Here is a 17,551-nt window from a genome sequence, read left to right on the forward strand (position 1 = left end):
CTCTTGGGGGGAGGGAATCTCACTTTCAAAAACATATTCTGGATTTTAATAGCAAAAATACACAAAAATCACTGGATGACTAAAAGCAGCAATAAGTATCACAAAGATCCCATTCAGAATTTATAGCAGACAAGATCCCCTTTTCACTACTCCCACATTACCATGGCACTCTTAGAAATAAGCAGTGCTCTTGAATATGGAGACAGATTAATAACTAGGGTTTATGTTCCTTATTCTTTAATCTGCAAATTTATTAGGAAATAGAAGAGAAATACAAGGAAACACAACCGACCTAGCATACAATATCTCACCAATTTTACTTTGCATTTAATACGCCATTCTATTGTTTTGCTTAACAAGTTTTTCTTGAGAAAACACTGGAAGAAATGGTGCAGGTATACTCTGCTGACAATGGAAATTTTTTAAAGTGCTTCAGAACAAGAAGTTGATGATCCCAAGTCACTCTAAACAAAACCAAACAAGAAAAACCCCAAGCAATCTTCCAAACAAAAAGTTCAGTCTATGAACAACAGCTTCAGTGTTCCAATAACCTAGAATACAATAGGTTTACAAAGCATTATACAAAACATTCCTCTTTTTTTCGTGGGGGGGGAGAGATAAAGTAAAAAGAAAGAGGCGCAGCATGAAGTAATTTCAGACAACCAGTTTTGTGAGAGCTTTAATGGCACAAAATGTTTAAAAGCTACAACTTATACATGTACTGTAAACTGTATATAATGTTACAAAGTGCTAAAACTAATCTATGAAGAATGCATAATCACTTTGGCTCAGTTAACTCCAATAGTTCAACAAATGTCAATTAAAAAAATGAATTTTTAACAATCTTCAGCTTTCACTTCTTAAAACAATAAGTAAATACGCTTTTACTGCAGTTAAATTAGCCTGCTGCGTTTTTAATGTGCGAGTTTATGCATTTTTTTTTCTTGATCCTATTTACAAATATTTTAGGCCAGTTTTCACTGAATATAAGAAAAATGAAGCCTGCATTTTTTTTTTCCAAAACTGTAAACAGGTATAAAGCTTTTTTAAACAACATTTGTCTTAAAACTTCAACTACCAATAGTTGAAACCCCTTTTCAAATTATACAACAATCTGTTTCTGTTCATGGTAAAACTAGAAGTTGTAGACTTTCATCCAAAGCTTAGAGTAGGGAATCAATAAATACTGCATTGTATAATAGCAAGTGTTACAGTGATCATGTATCCATTCCTCAGTTGTAGTTTTCACAATCTTTTTTTTTACTTCATGGCTCCTTCAACTATTACCTAAGCTGTGTTGATACTCCAGTCAATAGTTTGTAAAATTATTTATCAGATACTCTGTAGATGAATTACCCTTTAAAGGGGTAATCTTTTCTTTTCTTTTTTTTTTTTTTTTTTAATGAAAGTACTGCTTACTTAATATAAATCTATTTCGCCACTATTCCAATTTCCATACAAAACAAGGTGCTATAATTAGAACTGAAAGCGTTTCAGCCTTTTACCCTCCCCTCAATTTATGTAGGACCCTAAAATGATGTGCTTGGTACAATCTACAACACCGTTCACCACTTCCCCCTTCCCTCCCCCACCTTTGGGTGAAACCCAGTATCCACACTTGAAACAAATGGCAATTACGGGCAACTCATGTGCCACCAGTATTCACAACTAGAAGAAAAAAGCAGATGTCTCAACAGAATTGTTAGACTGCCCTTTCACCCCAAAAGTATTCTCTACTAGCATTCAGAAGTAGAGAATAAAAATAAATACAGCTTAGCAGTAGGTTTACACTTAACTTTTTTACTTCCTGGGAGTTATGTTCTTTTAAATCAAACCTCAGTTGGGATTTAGCCTCTACACATCAACTGTTTCAAGCAATCACTGCTGTATCAAATAATCAACTCTATAAAATCTGATGCAAGCAAACAATTATCGATAGCTGTTTTTTCCAAACTGGCTGACCACAGTTTCTTAACATTTTCTATGAGTCAACCTACTAATGTTTTTATTTAAACTAGCTTTAAAATTAGTATTGGTTCCCTAAATACTTGGTATTAAAGTCTATATACTTTTTTTTATATTTATATATATATATATAAAAACCCCAGAGTATTCTATCCTTCAGAGTCATGCTACATGTTCTGAAATCCAATAAAATCTATTTAAGGACATGTATGCCCCAATGCTTTGTAACAATTTGGTACTAAAGCTTCACATTTTGAAAAAAGTGTCACTGAAGGAGGACAAGGCTTAATGTTCCCTAAGATAAAAGTTCAACAACATTAGTGAAAATTCTATCTAACATGAGACATCACAAGAGATTTTCAGATTTCATATATCCCCAAAGGGAATTATACAGTAAACAAAGAGAAATAGGAATATTGAAAACTCATTTGCAGAAGACATTTCAGAACTTTACAACTTCTGAATCTTTATGTGCCTGCAAGATTGTCCCCTTTAAAGATAAGTCAAACGCTTTAACTTCTGAAACTGCCGTATCTTCATAATTGTAAAATGGTTCCACAACAAAGAATCATATCCTTTTATACAGAGTCTTACTATACCTAGAGCTGTTGGATTTTTCCTTAATTTAAAACTACTTTTAGAAGGAAAATTTTACATTGAAGATTTTCTCTTAAGAAAAAGATAAGGAAAAGAAAAGCTTCTTCACATGCAAACAACGCAATATTTCTAATATTTTCTAGGCATCAGACAGGTTTTCCTACCAGGAATACGGAGCTGACTTCATAGAAAAGACAAGATTACAACAATTACCTAATATTAAAATATGCTGATGGATCTAGTTATCCTACTTCAAAATTTACGCAGTCTTTGCCTCCTGCAAATTAAATGGTGTTAGCCAATAAGGGATTAAGTGAATTCCCCCAAAAGCTAATTTAAAATATTTTTTTTATTGCCAGTGATTTCTTAGTTTACAACGAGCTTGTTTTTCAAAAAAAAAAAATTCTTCAATCAATAATTTTCTTCTGAAGAGATTGTTAATTTTAATCACTATAATACAGTCAACATTTATACCATGCACAATTGCAATTTAAGTCAGGTTGCACCAGAGAGGCAACAGCATCACTGATAAAATTAAAATTTGCTGGTGGCATTTTGCATTGAGAAGCCCTTGCAACATATAGACAATTGTAAACTCTGTTCAGCAACTCTGACGTGTCTTGCAGGCCAAGAGGCAGGGGAACGGGAGGAAAAAGGAAAAGAAGGTAGATAGCGAAACACCACCTCAACAGAGTTCCAACACAATACTGAATTCCAAGAGTTAGCAAAAACCTGGATATGTAAAGAAAGGGTGAAGTCAGGGTCATGCTTAAAATGGTCTCAAGTCAAATGTACTAAATGAGACAGTAACACCTTCACAGGTCACGTGGATTTCCAGGTTTTGCACTCCATCTTTCAATAAGTGCTGGCTGAAGGTGTGGTCAGTCGTTTTCCAATGTAGATGCTGAAATAAAAAGTATAAGGCATATCGCATTTCACAGAATTACTCCCTGTTTTTGAAACAGTCCTCACGCACTCAGCTATTCTAATTTGTCTTTCAAATAAGTTTGATGAGAATCTTCCAGAGGATTTCACTTCTCATATAAAATTACATAAAGAGGAAGATTTTCAGAAAAGCCTAGACAGACAGAGATATTATCAACGCCCAGTAAGACTGTTTCTATCTGTCCCGAGCTCATTTGAAAACCCCAGTCTAAAAGCTTCTATGTACCGTTGTAGAGTAATGGGTACGTGGGGCTGCTGAACAGCTGAGCAACACTCTGAGGTATTATGGTAAAACAAAGTACTGCCTATAAATGAAGGAAGGTGAGCTTTAAAAGCAATGTAGACCTAAATGAATACTGACTTTAAAAAATTAACCCAGGCAAGATTTAACTCGCCGCAGAAATAAACAATATTATAGCTAGCACAATTGCTATAGTACAAATGTCTTCTGACACTTTCACGTATTCCATCCTACTAATTTAGCCAATAGTTTACAAGAATGTAAAAAGACACTTGAATTACCCCAGGAACAAATAAAAACACATTTATGAGTACATAGCTTTGCCCCCATCACAGAAGAATATAAGATGGATAAATATAATAAGAATTTACGTAAACTCAGAGATTATGTTGGATTACACAGGCACTGAAAATATTGCTCAGCAGAGCAGAAACTGATCTCACAAGATACGTAGAATATTTTACATATCTACTTTAAGTTTTCAAAACTTAAATTTGAGTAATATCACAATTGTAGCATTAGACATTGAAAATTACAGAGTACGTGCCATACATATAGGACTTCAGCATCATTAGTTGTACAAAGTGTTCTAGTAACAGTTGGCAAAATTTACAGTAGTTTTCCACCTATTTTATTCTTACTTTCCCTATATTATAACAGGAAGGATTTAAGTACAAGGGCTGGATAAGCAAATGGTTTGTGTCAGAAATGACAAAGGTTACTTCCAAATTCATGATAATCTATGCATTTTCAATATAAGAAACTCGAATCTCTCCAGGAATAAAGCATACAAATGGCTGCGTAATTGCAGCAAAGTTCTCCTGAATTTCAAAAACAAAAAATTTGAAATTAGTTTGAGCAAGGTATAATAATAATCTAGTTATTCTTTGTAAAACCTTTTTCAGTAAACCCCTGAAAAACCAGCAAAACGGAAAAGCAGTCAGATGCAAAATTTGAAGTGAGAATTAGGTTAATACTTACCCTAGTCCCAAAGCCAAAACATGAGATATGAACAGAGATGGAATGAAAACCTTAAGAAATTCTGCAGAGAAAATGCCACCTTTTTTCATTGCTCCACTTTTTCTCATACTTAAAGACACTGAACGCTTAGGATGTCTGAAATGAAATTCCCTGAAAAAAGAGGGGAAGGGGAGGGGAAAATTTAGCAAGTTTTTGTTTCTTTTTTTCTTTTGCACACAAATGCATAGATCTCTGTAGGAACTTTTTTTAAAAAAAAGTACAAAGAGCTAGAGATCAAAGCAAGAGACCTCTTACATAGAGTAAGGGCTCAAAGAGAATAATAGGAGGTATTGTGGAGAGACCACTTACACAGACAGTATAGAGACAAAGGGAGCAGTAGCTGAAGAGAGAGGTAGGTCCGAGAGAGGGAATTTCAGGATGTGATTTGTTAGCAAGAGCCTCATTTTTTGTTCCAAACAGAGATACAGAAGTCTGCCAGATATAGACAGCATCCTCTATTTTAATAAAAATGCTTTGCATTCAAGGATCTCAACGTTTCCCCTTCCGTGGATGAACATTACATATTTTACATAGAAAGAAAAAAAGGTACAGAGAATTTAGGAGACTTGCCCAACACTAATCCATTCAATAAGCCAAGAATAAATCCCATGAATCCCAGCTCCAAGTACCCAGCTCTCCCAATAATTATAATTTTGTAAAGTAACCATGTGATCAACTCGCTGTAGATTTGTATCAGTTTCAATAAAAAGGCAATTCTGATGCTATTAAGATTTTCATACTTAATTACACTGACTTTTTTTTTTGCCTTCCCAAGTAAAATCTATGTGTTTTTTTTATGAGATAGCCTTATCTGGAGGGCCAGAATAATTTCATGCATGTATGACTCATGATTCTTCCTTCCTTTATACAAAAGAAATATTCATTAATAAAGAGTTTAACTCACTTAGGAGGAATGTTTTCAGGCCTACTTGACCAGTCTGATACCCAGTCAGCACTTTTCTTCAAAACTTCCAATTCTTTCTCTCCTTCCACTGCTTCCTCTTCAGACTGCAAACATACGTAGTACAAGCCTTATAACACTCGGTCAGCTATTTCTTACAGTACTAAATCAAGATCATCAGCAGTGACTAAAATGATAAGCATCAAATGTTGGCACCTGATAAATAAGCAAGTGTTCTTGGTCTCAGGATTATTTAGAAGAGATTTTATTATGATAGCAGGATGGTCTGCATAGGTCAGTATATCTCTGATGATATCATTTTATCCAGGACATAAACATCATTGTATGTACTATATTTTTTGTTATTTGTATTTGATTTAAACAATAGAGTATGTGGAGAAAAGTAAAAAAAAAACAATCAAGTAAAAAAAATGTTTTAAAGGAGTTATTACAGCATTCAAAGTAAGTATTACTCGTAACTAGAGGCCTCTCCTGTGTGGGTCCCAGATGCAGTAAACAAAAGCAAGTTCTCAGCATAATTGTTTTGATCCAAAGTTACATCAATATGTGCAATATCTGATGTGTTAACATACAGGAAAGAAAGAATAGCTAAGACAGCTGGAGAACATCATTTCTTTGGCTAACATGAAATGGCATCGGTACAAAAACAAAATCCTTTTGAGCAAAAAACCAGTTTCCTGAGTCATCTTTAGCAAATTAAACTGTATCACTAAAACATTAAAGTAAGAACTATATCAGAGTTGCAGTAATTGAAGTAATCAAATAGAACAATCAGAAAAGAGAGATGGCAGACCTAACCGAAGACCACAAAGACTTCATTCAGACTGTTATGGCTCTCTGTAAAGAAGAAAGGCAACAGTCCTCCTGTTGTGCCAATTCTTTCACAAAATTAAATGCAAGGTTTCATTCTTTCAGAATTGCTTTCTATTTATATTCCGAAGTCAGCAAATTCCATTAAATGATCAAACTAAGTGTTCAGCATTAGTCTCCTCTCAGTTTGCATTGTTTAGATTACCCACAATCATGTGAGCTAATTATCCACAAAGCAATAAACTGAACATCTTTATATCTCATGCAGAAATATTTATATTTCAAAAGCAAAACAAGTTTGACACAGACAACTTGAAAAAGTGTTAAACATCTCTGCTACTGAACACAGTATTTTTCAAGTTTAGAGATGGAGCTTCATTTTTCCTCACTCCAAAGCTGGAAGTCTCTAAAAGTCAAATTTCAATTAATAAAGAATGTAAGCCTAAAAAAATTTACTATCCCTACCTGGTGGTTAAAAATAATTGTTCTGGATTTTTTTTTTTTAATACAAACACTGTTCTGAAAATAAAAAAGAATATAAACTGACACAAGCTTGAGGGTACAAAAATTTACATGATTTACTAATTCAGATAGAAGTATTACATACAGTTCAATAACAAAGACTGAGTTTAAAAAAAAAAAAAGTAAGAACAAAGTACAAGGTAAGCAAACAGCCTTATCCAAATGGTTAAGGAACAGCTCTAGATTTTGAACAAACAAGATTTAGATAACTTTTTTTCTTTTATTGCAGGTAACAGCCCAGGCTAGTGTCTCAAAATGAAAAAGAAAAAAAAAAAAAAAAACAACAATTTGCTAGAAATCAGTAGTTTAATACATTTATTTTGGCATGTAGAATACATAACTTTTAAAAACCTTCCATACATGACAGAGCTTGCTGTACCCCTCAAGTACTCCTGATATGGATCTGTATAAATACATTATCTATGTACAACACCTACAACATTAAAAAAAGTTAAGTTAACGACGTGTAAAGGTTAACAAAGAAAATACCTGAGAACTACTGTCTTTACTTGTGTGCATTTCCACATCAAACGTTATCTGTCCATCTTCTTGAGGTGAAGGGCTGAAGAAAAATTGATTATGTCATATTTTTCATACTACTACCCATCAACTACAAAAGCATTACTGCTAAACAATCGTAGATAAGGTAAATGAGGAACAAGGCAAAATGCTATATGATGCAGCAATGCTAATCTCACTCACCAAAATACTGAGGGCAACTTTTTAACTTGACTTCAGCTTTCATAAAAGATGCATTTTAGAAATAATTCAAAGAACACTGAAGAACTTACTGGTTTAGAACTTTTAGAGAGGAATACCAAAGTGTACCAGAAACTTTATAAAGTTTCTATAAAAAATCCAAATACCTCCCCTTTCTTGTAAGCTACTTCAACTATAAAATAACAAAAAAAATTACCAAAAAGTTAACAGCTGGAAAATTAAGTGAAAAAATGGAATGTCCTTGTTCATTTAAAATGTGGATGGAAATAGGGGGAAAAAATCCTTGTATTAGTAAAAGAAAAAAAACTATACAGTGACAGCTAACATTTCTGGTTGAATTGGAAAATACTTAACTACTGACAGTTAGTTTCTCAACAATACAGATGTAACAAACTTTATTTTCCACTACAGTAACCATTATATTTGAAATACTTGTTTGGATTATTTTCAAATACTTTAGGCCTACTACATTCCACAACTCAATCAGCAGTAACAAATTTTAAATAGCTTTTACATCCGATCAAACACTCTTATATAAGGAAAAACACAACAGGTCATGCTTTTTGAAACAGACTTCAAGTTAATTTACTTATTTGATAGTAAGTTATCATGACACATCAACTATTTCAAATACTGGGGCATGATAAGCATAAGCCAATCCAAAAACACATCCTTCAGTTAATGTCTACAGGATAGAAATTATGAGAATTTATATTTAGGACAGCAAATATTTCCTTACCTGTCACAGTGAGAACTACCTCTTGAACTGCTCTGTCCTGATTCATGCTGGGCATCCAGAAGAATTTTTTCCATGTCTCCATTATGGATAGAGGATGATGAAGGGACATGTTCCAAACCTCCATTTTTCCCATTGCCGTTATCATTGCTATTGCCATTGCCGTTCATCTGTAACTCCACCCAGGAACCTGTTGGGCCAGTCAGATGTAATTTCATTAAAAGCAGTGAAACTAAAACCTATTTGAAGTTTATCAATTACACACAGAAAAAAACCCACAAATATGGTGAATTCAGATAACATACACTGCCATACTGGGGGGGGAGGGAGGAACAAACTCAAACACTGAAGACAAGGGTGACATGTTTCTTCACATTTCATCAACAACAACCACCTCTGCTAAAAAGTTATGTTACTATTTACCTCTGAACTAATCAGTAACTGAGGAGAGAGGGACACTTTTAATGTTGTGATAATGCTTTAATAAATTTCTCTCTGCAGTTTGAACCTTCAACTATCTACGTATCACTTAATTACACTAATTATTCCACTTCCCTGTTCTACATTCCTTTTTGAAAGGAAATTTTCATTCCTTAATCTTCTTCCTATACAATCCCCTCACCTTCAATTTAATACACGCTATCTTCCTGACACTTCCAAAGGCTATGATCTTTAAACCAGTCATGTACATCAGGCAGACTGCCATTCTCATTAGCTGCCCTCATTCAACTTCTTTTGCCTGGCCCTCTAACAAACATTTCCCATTCAGTGCCATCTGCCACCTATCCTGCCATAACCTTAATAAGTGGGTCATATCAAATTCAAATTATCAGAAGTTAAAGGCAGGTATTATGCATCCGTACACATCTAAAGTACTATGATTACTTACATTTCAAAGTTAGATTTAAAGATTTCACTGCTAACAAAGTAACAAACTTGAGTTACATGGGAAAACTAAAACTTGTAAATAGTAAATTCAATGAGATCTGTTGAGCCTTTTGGGGTTTTATTCACAGCTAGGGAAGCGTGTATACAGCCTACTCGGGCTACAAGTTTTGAGATGAATTCTGCTTGTTCTTCTCCCATAATTCTAAATATGGGATATCACTGTATGCACCCAGATCTGACAGAAGAGCTAGGAACGTGTCATCAGCAATAAATGTATTTGCTAAAAAATTTTATGTATTCTGCAGCTGATTGAGGTCTCCCCCTTTGTCAATTTAAATGTGAAGATTAACAGAAAATAATCTTTACCAGTATGTTCAAAAACAACAGTATTCAATTTAAATATTTTGGAAATACTAAGTCATAAACATCTTTTAATATTCTGAGGGGGTGCCCTCAGATCTCTACCCTTCTATTTGTTCCTGTTGTTTAAATATATTCCCTATCCAACTGTGATCCTAACAGGATTATTAAGATATATAACAGGCATCATTTTAGTATAGTCAGTTTATTTATCAGAACATACACATTTGCCTGAAACGGCTACCAGTTGCAGGATTTTCTTTTAGTTTTTGCACTTGCTACTGAAGTTCACACTGCATTTTTCTATATTATAAAACTACAGCATTTAACCATTTTCTTAAGCTCCACGTAAGCAAGTATTTGCAGTTAGGACCTTACAAATTTCCAGCTTGTCAAATAATTGTTAGGGAAATACAAGGTCTTTAAGTGTTGTTTCTGTTAGGAAGTCCTCAATCACATCAGTTTTCTTAAGTAACTTTATATTTGATGTACCCATCCTTTCAAATAGCTCATTAAAAGGTTTAGCCATGAATACAAAGAACTACTTAGAATATCATCAGAAAATAATGGAACATACAATTAATTTTCAGATAATGAACTGTAACTATGAAAGGCATCCTTTGGTCAGATAAATCCAAAATTATATTGTCTGTGTTCTGTGCTGATTAATGATGATCAGTCACTAATGTCTATATTTTGAAAAAAAGAAAGGCCACATTACAAGAAACAAATCAGCAACATCATTTTGCCTTATAGCAACACCTTTTCAATAAGAGGCCACACCTGCAGAAAAGCATGTGGCCACTGCAATTAATAGACAGGCCAGAGAACTATAGGCTTCCCAATAACAATTTTGGAGTATATTGCATCTATTGAGAAAATTATAATGCTTGAGATCTGCAAGACATCTAACACTGAAAAAAACCCACAGTTAAATGACAAACAACTTGAAAGAATAGAAGGCAAACACACACATGCAAGGGAGACTATTTCTTCTAATGCAGACAGAAAAAAGACCACTGGAAAACTATCTGAACTGGTAGCTCTAGTACACAGCTACTAAACAGATCTGCAGTGACGCCTATGCACAAATACATATTTGACAGTAGTTTACTCTTGACTCAGAAAACTTGCCATTTATCTAGAACGTGTTATAGCCATACTAAAGAAGAACAGTCAAATTAAACTATGAATGAAGAGTCCCAACAAGTCAAGCAGTAGCTTACATGACAGGCAGCACGTTCCCCATCTGACCTCACTTCTAATGAGTCAAAATACACTCAAGGAAACATAAATTCAATCTGACATCAAGCCAAAGCATGTAATACACTCCCACCAGCAGCCACAAACTGTCTCTGAGAGGGAGCCAATAAACCTTAAGTTTCAGACACCCTGCTCAGAAGGTCTCCTAGTTGACAAAGGTTTACTACAGTATCTTCTAAATATGTTTAATCCAGGTCTAGGTAATACATGGTAGAAATTACTGCATGAAATCTGAACATGAATGCAGTCACCTTTTTCTCTTCACTGAAGGAGCTAAAACTGTTTCTTTCTTACAACAGCAGCACAGCAAAATATTTGAGAATACACTGGCCAAGTAACAAAGAATGCATCTTGCCTCACTCTTCCTTCAAAAATAAGCTGAATTAATCATTCACATGAGAACTCTTAACTTTACTATTTCCAACAGTAAAGAGTATCATCACTTCCTCATGCCTCCCCAACTCACATAATATACATACTTAAAAAAAAGCCAAAACTGTTAACATGAATGATATTTTTCTCCAAAATAATTTCAGCTTTGTCCATGTTCTAAAGCAAAATATTCCAGTATGAATATTTTTCTGTAGTTAATAGGTAAGTCTAATTATTTTTCATGCTCACTTTTTTCATTTTAATAATTCTTAAGAAATTTCAATGATGTTTTAGAAAAATTATTTCACTTTTTCTCAAATTAGCAAGAAATAGTATCCAGATAATCTACAAAAATGAAGAAATAACTGAATGCAATCTTTCACAGGAAATTTAAACATCAAGAAATTATTTACTAGTCTTGTATCAAATTTTTACCTTCATCAAAATGTCGGTGTTATAACTGTTCTACAGAACAGTTCTACAGAATTACCATGTATACTTAGAACATTCCTTTACTTTTTTTCAGGCAAGCGAAGATGCCTAGGAACTATGACGACATTGTTTTTGCCAAAATATAAAACCCAAAACCCATTTTAAGAAGTTTAGAACTTCACTAACTAAGACTACTTTGCAACTGCTTTTCCATGAAAGTCTCGGACAGATTCTTAAAAAACATAAATAATCTAGTCCATTGGTTATATTTAGAAAAAGCTAAAGGGTAAGAATGATCTTACAACTTTAGCTAAAAACTCATAACTGATGGAGTGTTCAAACAATAGCATGTAAATGCTTGGGGAAAATGGAGTGACATTTTATTTACTCAGTTTCTGATTCTACTTTTGCACGGAGAAAGAAATTCAAAGTCTTTTTTTTTCTTTTTAAATACTCCAAACAAATAGCTCACAACAAGTCTGAGTCCTGGGCAACTTGAATAAGCTAAGAAATAACGCTTTTACAGTGAGATACACCATTATATATTGAGGAGAGAAAAAAGGGGCAACTGTTCAAGTTCCCACAGTGATCATTATTTAGCAGATTTCTCACGATACAGCTAGATGGTATTCCATCTAAGGTAGAATTTCTTCTTTTTGTAACAGAACTTCATAATAATCAAAATACATGAAACTTTCGGGATTCCAAAAGAAAGCAACCCTTTTTTGCGTGACCTAGTTCAGTTACCGGTTTCAGTCTCAGGTTTTCTGACATTTGATTTAAGGGCTAGGAGAACTTTGAATGAAAGCCTTAAACACACACAAATGACATTCAAAACAAAATGAGTAAGTGTCTAAATTCATTAGCCTGAAAAGGTTCATTGAAAAGCTCGTATAACAGCAGAAAACATACCTATAACACCAAAGCATTGTGCAGTGGCTAAACTTCTGAAAGCAGTACTAAGCCTACACGGGGCCAATTGGTTGCATTTTTTTGGTTCACAGAGCGCAGACCATCAACATTTTCTCTCATACTTTGTGCTCACTGCCTTAAGTAATCTTACATTGATTTTGCTAAGCCTTTATGTGCTGATCTAGCAATAAGATCTATGTGGGCAGATCCTGCACAGGCTTACAGCACACTCATCTCTTGTTGCTCCTATTTTAAAGCAGATTAACATCTCCCACAAAATAAGTTAGTATATTAACAGAAAGCAGAAAGGAAATACCGGAACGTAGAGGAAGCATCAAAAATTACAATTTATAAACTAAGTACAAGGCATCAAGTTAGGCATTAGACATGCTCCAAATGTAACACAGTATAACTGTTACTTAAATATGCTAACAACCTTGAATAAATTGCTAAAGATACCCGTTTGACTCAGGGGAACATACTGTGGTAAACTTCCATAGTTATCATAAGATGTAATGTTACTATAACATAATAGCAGTCTCAGGAAACAAGCATGGTTTATTCTTCCTTAATACAATTTCCACTGAGTTACAGAGGATCAGCTAGCCAACATATTTTGTCATCAACTTAACTTCATTGTAACCCATGAAGGTGATAGTTAATCATTAATTCATTTTATTCATTTCTCCGACTGCAGTATCCTTGGTACTGACAAACAAGAAAACCCACATGTTTAAAGAGCTGTTTAAAACATGAAAGAAGCCAAATAAGTACCACAGCCTAAATAAAACCATCGACGTGCCACACTAGTGTTATCCTGGGAACAAAAGGATGCAGCAGAGCAGCTGACATAGATGCCGGATATAGAGGAAAATAGCTCACGTCAGTGATATTGACTCAGCCACTGAATAAACTCATTCCCACAGTCACGCTCCTCCCTCTGCCCTGCTGTATCCCCATCTTAGCTGCTAACACCAGCCATTGAATAAACTTAGCTACACCGAGAAACAAACCTGCTCTCGCTCTCCTCTTCGGGCACCGGCCCAGGGCGCTCACCGCTGCCTCTGGTCGCCCTCGCCGCGGCCCGTTCCCCTCAGCCCGGCACCGACCCCCCCCCCCCCCCGAGCAGGGCGCCGCGCGTCCCGCACCAAGCCCAGCGGCTCGGCTCGGCTCGGCTCGCCTCAGAGAGCGCCGGCGCCCTCCCGCCCTCGCCCCGCGGCCGGGCCCACCCGACGCGCCCACCCCAGCTCTCACCCCGTTTTCCACACCTCTCTCCCCGGCACCCTCCGCCTTCCCAGTCCCGCGCGCAGTGACCCCCGGGCCCCAGTCACCTCACGGCGCCGATTTCATCCCCGCTCCCGTCACGAAGCCCCCGCGAAAGCCCTTTCGCCCCCGCGACCCTCGGCTCCCCTCAGACCTCCGCCGCCCTCCGCGCCGCCCGCGGCGCGCGCAGCCGAACCCACCGGCCCCCGGCGGCTCGCGCGGCCCCGCTCCGCACCAGTCCCGGCCCAGCGAAGGGGCGAAGGGGGTCGCAGTCCCCGGGGCAGCCGTTACACCCTTCCCCCCACCCCGAACTCGCGCCCATTTGCGTAGGCTAACACGGGCCGCACTCACTGTTGAGCCCCGGCTCGGTGTGCGTCCCCTCGGCCGGCGGGTTGTTGTTGTTGTTGTGCTGCGGCGGCTCCTGAGGGCAGGACATGGCGGCGCAGGAGCGGCGGCAGAGGCAACTGCGGAGCCGCTGGGGCTGGGACAACAACAACAACAAACCTGGACTCCGCTCCGGGCCCGGGCACCCCACCTCCTCCCGCTGCGCACGCGCGGGCCGCGCCGCACCCGCCCTCCGCCGCCGCGCACGCGCCGCCCGCCCCGCGACGCGTGCCGCGCACCATGGCTCCCACCGTGCCTGCGCACGTCCCGCGGCGGCCCCGCCGCCCTGCGCATGCGCCCAGGGCCAAGTGCGCCTGCGCCTCGGGTGGCGGGCGTGGGCAGGCTGTGAGGGGAGAGGCGCGCGCGCGGCGAGCTCCCCATCGAGGCAAAATGGCGGGAAGCGAGGAGAGTGGGGGCTCGGCCCTGCTCGCACAACCTGCTCTCCCTCGGGCACCGCTTTCCTGACAGGAAAGACTCCTCGGTCGCATTCCCCCACCTTGAGCTGAGGCCAAACCCACGGGGCCCACGCCCTGCTCCAGGCCTTGGACCCTGGCGGCTCGCACAGAAGCTGCCGGCCTTCTCGACTCCGCTGACGACCGTCTAGCCGCCAGCCCAGGCGAGTTTGTGATTGAGGGACAGCAAATACTCCCCGAGTGTGGCGAGTTAACCTGTCCAGCCTGCACAGTGTAATGGTATGAGTTTCCAGACGCTTCTTTCCCCTCTCATCAACCTTCCTTTTTCCTCAGATAGTTTACAGCCAACTTGTAGGTCCATTAAGTACAGTAAAGACTCTCTGAAGGAATTCGTCATTTTTAAATTACAAGCAATACTCATCTGAAATTATAGTGTTTAACAGACAAGCCTCTCTTATATGATCAAGCACCAGTCGACAAAGTGCACAGTAGATTTTTGGTAGTGCCAGACAGTCACCACAGAGCAGCTAGTGTATGTGTAACAAAATTGGACTTGTTCCTAACTGGAATGCAAAAGAATATGACTGTAACAAGTAAAATTATCATTAGTGTGGACCACAGATTCCTTTCAATATGAAAATGAAGAGAGACAACCTCAGGCTATTTATGCACCTACTGCTGTATCAGGAATGGGAATAACGTTGAATTTGCATAGGAGAGACTTTCAAATGCGATGAAATACAGATGCAAAGTTGGTTGTTCTGCAACAGTTACCATACCCTGCTGAGGTTTCTTCAGTCTTATGTGAGTAACTTATGTACCAATTATTTATTTAGAATAGATTTCATGGAAAGATTATATATACATACATGAAGTTTTTCTAAATGATCTAATTTTCAAGATAAAAGTCACTATTATCTGGAAAATCAAATAATGTCAGTTCCTCAAGGCACAGTGAGTTTTCATATAAATTTTGTATTGCATTTAGGGGAACCTGTGTTAGGATTCTTAAGCTGCTCATCTATTTAACTGAAATCTTTTAACAAAAAGAATCAGTGAAAATGATTAAATCACAGAAGATTGTTAATTTGTTTTCACTCTTTGAGAAATCAGTTTTACTAACTTTATTCTATTTGACATCATTTAAATGTCAAGGTACATTTTGAGGCCTATAATCTTTTATTAATGGAACTTTTTCTGTAACCCGCACAAGTATTATAAGCATTTTTCTTCTAAATAGCAACAGAATAGTCTATATTATAATTCCCTCACATCAGCAGCCGTTAGAATACAAATTGTGTTTCTTCCATTATCGTATCTGCAGTAGAAGTTTAGTGATATTAATAACATCAGGGACTGAAATGGAGTCAGGCAGATCCATTTCCATTCATGTTCTTTCTTTCATTATCCCCCCACCAGACATCCAAAGAAAGCACTTTTGTTCTGTTTGTGTCTAAACTGTTTAAAGCTACAGAAAGGAACTCTGTATCTACTCCTGTCACTACCATCCCATGCTGGAATACCAGTTTCAACTGTTTTTCATCTTCTGTTAATCTATGCTAGTGACAGGTGACCATCTACTAAAATGTGGACATTTGAAGTCAGTCTTTCATAACGAAGTTTTATTTCTTACCAAAATGACTAAATACCCTGAATGTTGTACCAAATGTCTGATCTTACTAAGTGGAAAATCTAGATGTCCCATGGATATCACTGGAATAGAATTAGCTACATACAGAGAAAAGAAGGCAGTAACTTAAATTATTTATTAGAAGGTCTGTTTACATGTAGAAGGGCCAAACTGAATTGTGAAGCTGATAAATGTGATTAACATGCAAATACTGTTTAGTACATTCTAGACTGGAATCAGAACAATAAGCTATTTATGATCTTGAATAGAAAACCAGCCTAGGGAGCCCCTGTCCTGCTTTGTTATCCTAACAATCACAGGCTAACATGACAAGTGGTATGTGAATATTTGTCATCTCGATCCTTCAGGAAGCATGTGCTATAATACTTGTGTCATGAATATTTATCAGTAAAGTGGGACTATTAAAATTACTGAGTCAGAAATAAATTAATCAAAATTATAGAGTGAGTCAATGCAGAGCCAGAAATAGCATTCAGAACTCCTGACTTTCAACCCTGTGTTTCAACCACTAGACATGTTGTTCCTTAAGGCAGTTTAATGATGTAATCAACATTTGCAAAGTAATTTGAATCCTGGAGTGGAAAATGCTATTACAATAGCAAGGTTGGAGGGACAGAAGGCTGCACGACAATAGAACAGAAACAATAGCTGTAAACTCGAGAGAAAGACCTTTCCTACCAAAGTGGAATGAAAAGGTTTTCCTATAAAGCCTTAAAGTTGATTCAAGTCAAACATAACAAGCCACCTGATCTATCTCAAAGAGCTGAGGTGAGCTCATAGCACTGTTTCCTGCCCATGGTTCTAAGGCATTGTGTACGTTCAAGGCAATTTAAGTAAAGAACCATCCAAAACCTTCTTAAAGATGCAGCAATTTGTATTTTCTTTGTTGTTTAGTGCTGCTTCTCCCAAACCAGAAGAAATGTTAACCTGTTGCTAAGATGTATTCCACCCCTCAGTGTGAGTGTGCTGGGTATAGCAGACCCGAGTACTACTTTCCTGTTGTTTTCTGACAGTAAGATAATACAGTAAAACAGCATGTTTGTTTATAATAGCAAGTATGATGTCCAGCTATCAGGTATCAGTCACCGCAGTAGACAGTGTGTAAGCAAAGGCAGCCTGTCTAACACACCTAAGC

At 37.5% G+C, this 17,551-nt stretch overlaps 1 protein-coding gene across 1 annotated transcript; it reads right to left on the reverse strand.

Moving 5' to 3' along the window:
• Window positions 1-666: 666 nt before the first annotated feature.
• BNIP3L (BCL2 interacting protein 3 like) lies at window positions 667-14,516 on the reverse strand. Its single transcript, XM_062596942.1, has 6 exons — window positions 14,320-14,516; window positions 8,482-8,668; window positions 7,512-7,584; window positions 5,673-5,776; window positions 4,730-4,879; window positions 667-3,466 (listed from the first exon to the last, which is right to left on the reverse strand). The coding sequence occupies exons 1-6, from the start codon at window positions 14,402-14,404 to the stop codon at window positions 3,418-3,420; spliced, it is 648 nt and encodes a 215-aa protein (XP_062452926.1). The 5' UTR covers window positions 14,405-14,516; the 3' UTR covers window positions 667-3,417.
• Window positions 14,517-17,551: the final 3,035 nt, after the last annotated feature.

This window comes from Rhea pennata, chromosome 28 (assembly GCF_028389875.1).
Source record: "Rhea pennata isolate bPtePen1 chromosome 28, bPtePen1.pri, whole genome shotgun sequence".
Taxonomy (NCBI): domain Eukaryota; kingdom Metazoa; phylum Chordata; class Aves; order Rheiformes; family Rheidae; genus Rhea; species Rhea pennata.

What these genes read in the sequence shown, in the direction of transcription:
- BNIP3L (XM_062596942.1), bottom strand. Translation starts at nt 14,404, where the DNA reads ATGTCCTGCCCTCAGGAGCCGCCGCAGCACAACAACAACAACAACCCG. An exon ending in GGTAGTTCTCACTGTGACAG is followed by an intron (nt 7,585 to 8,481) that starts GTAAGGAAATAT and finishes ATTTTTCTTCAG; the next exon opens with CCCTTCACCTCAAGAAGATG. An exon ending in GTAAAGACAGTAGTTCTCAG is followed by an intron (nt 5,777 to 7,511) that starts GTATTTTCTTTG and finishes GTATGTTTGCAG; the next exon opens with TCTGAAGAGGAAGCAGTGGA.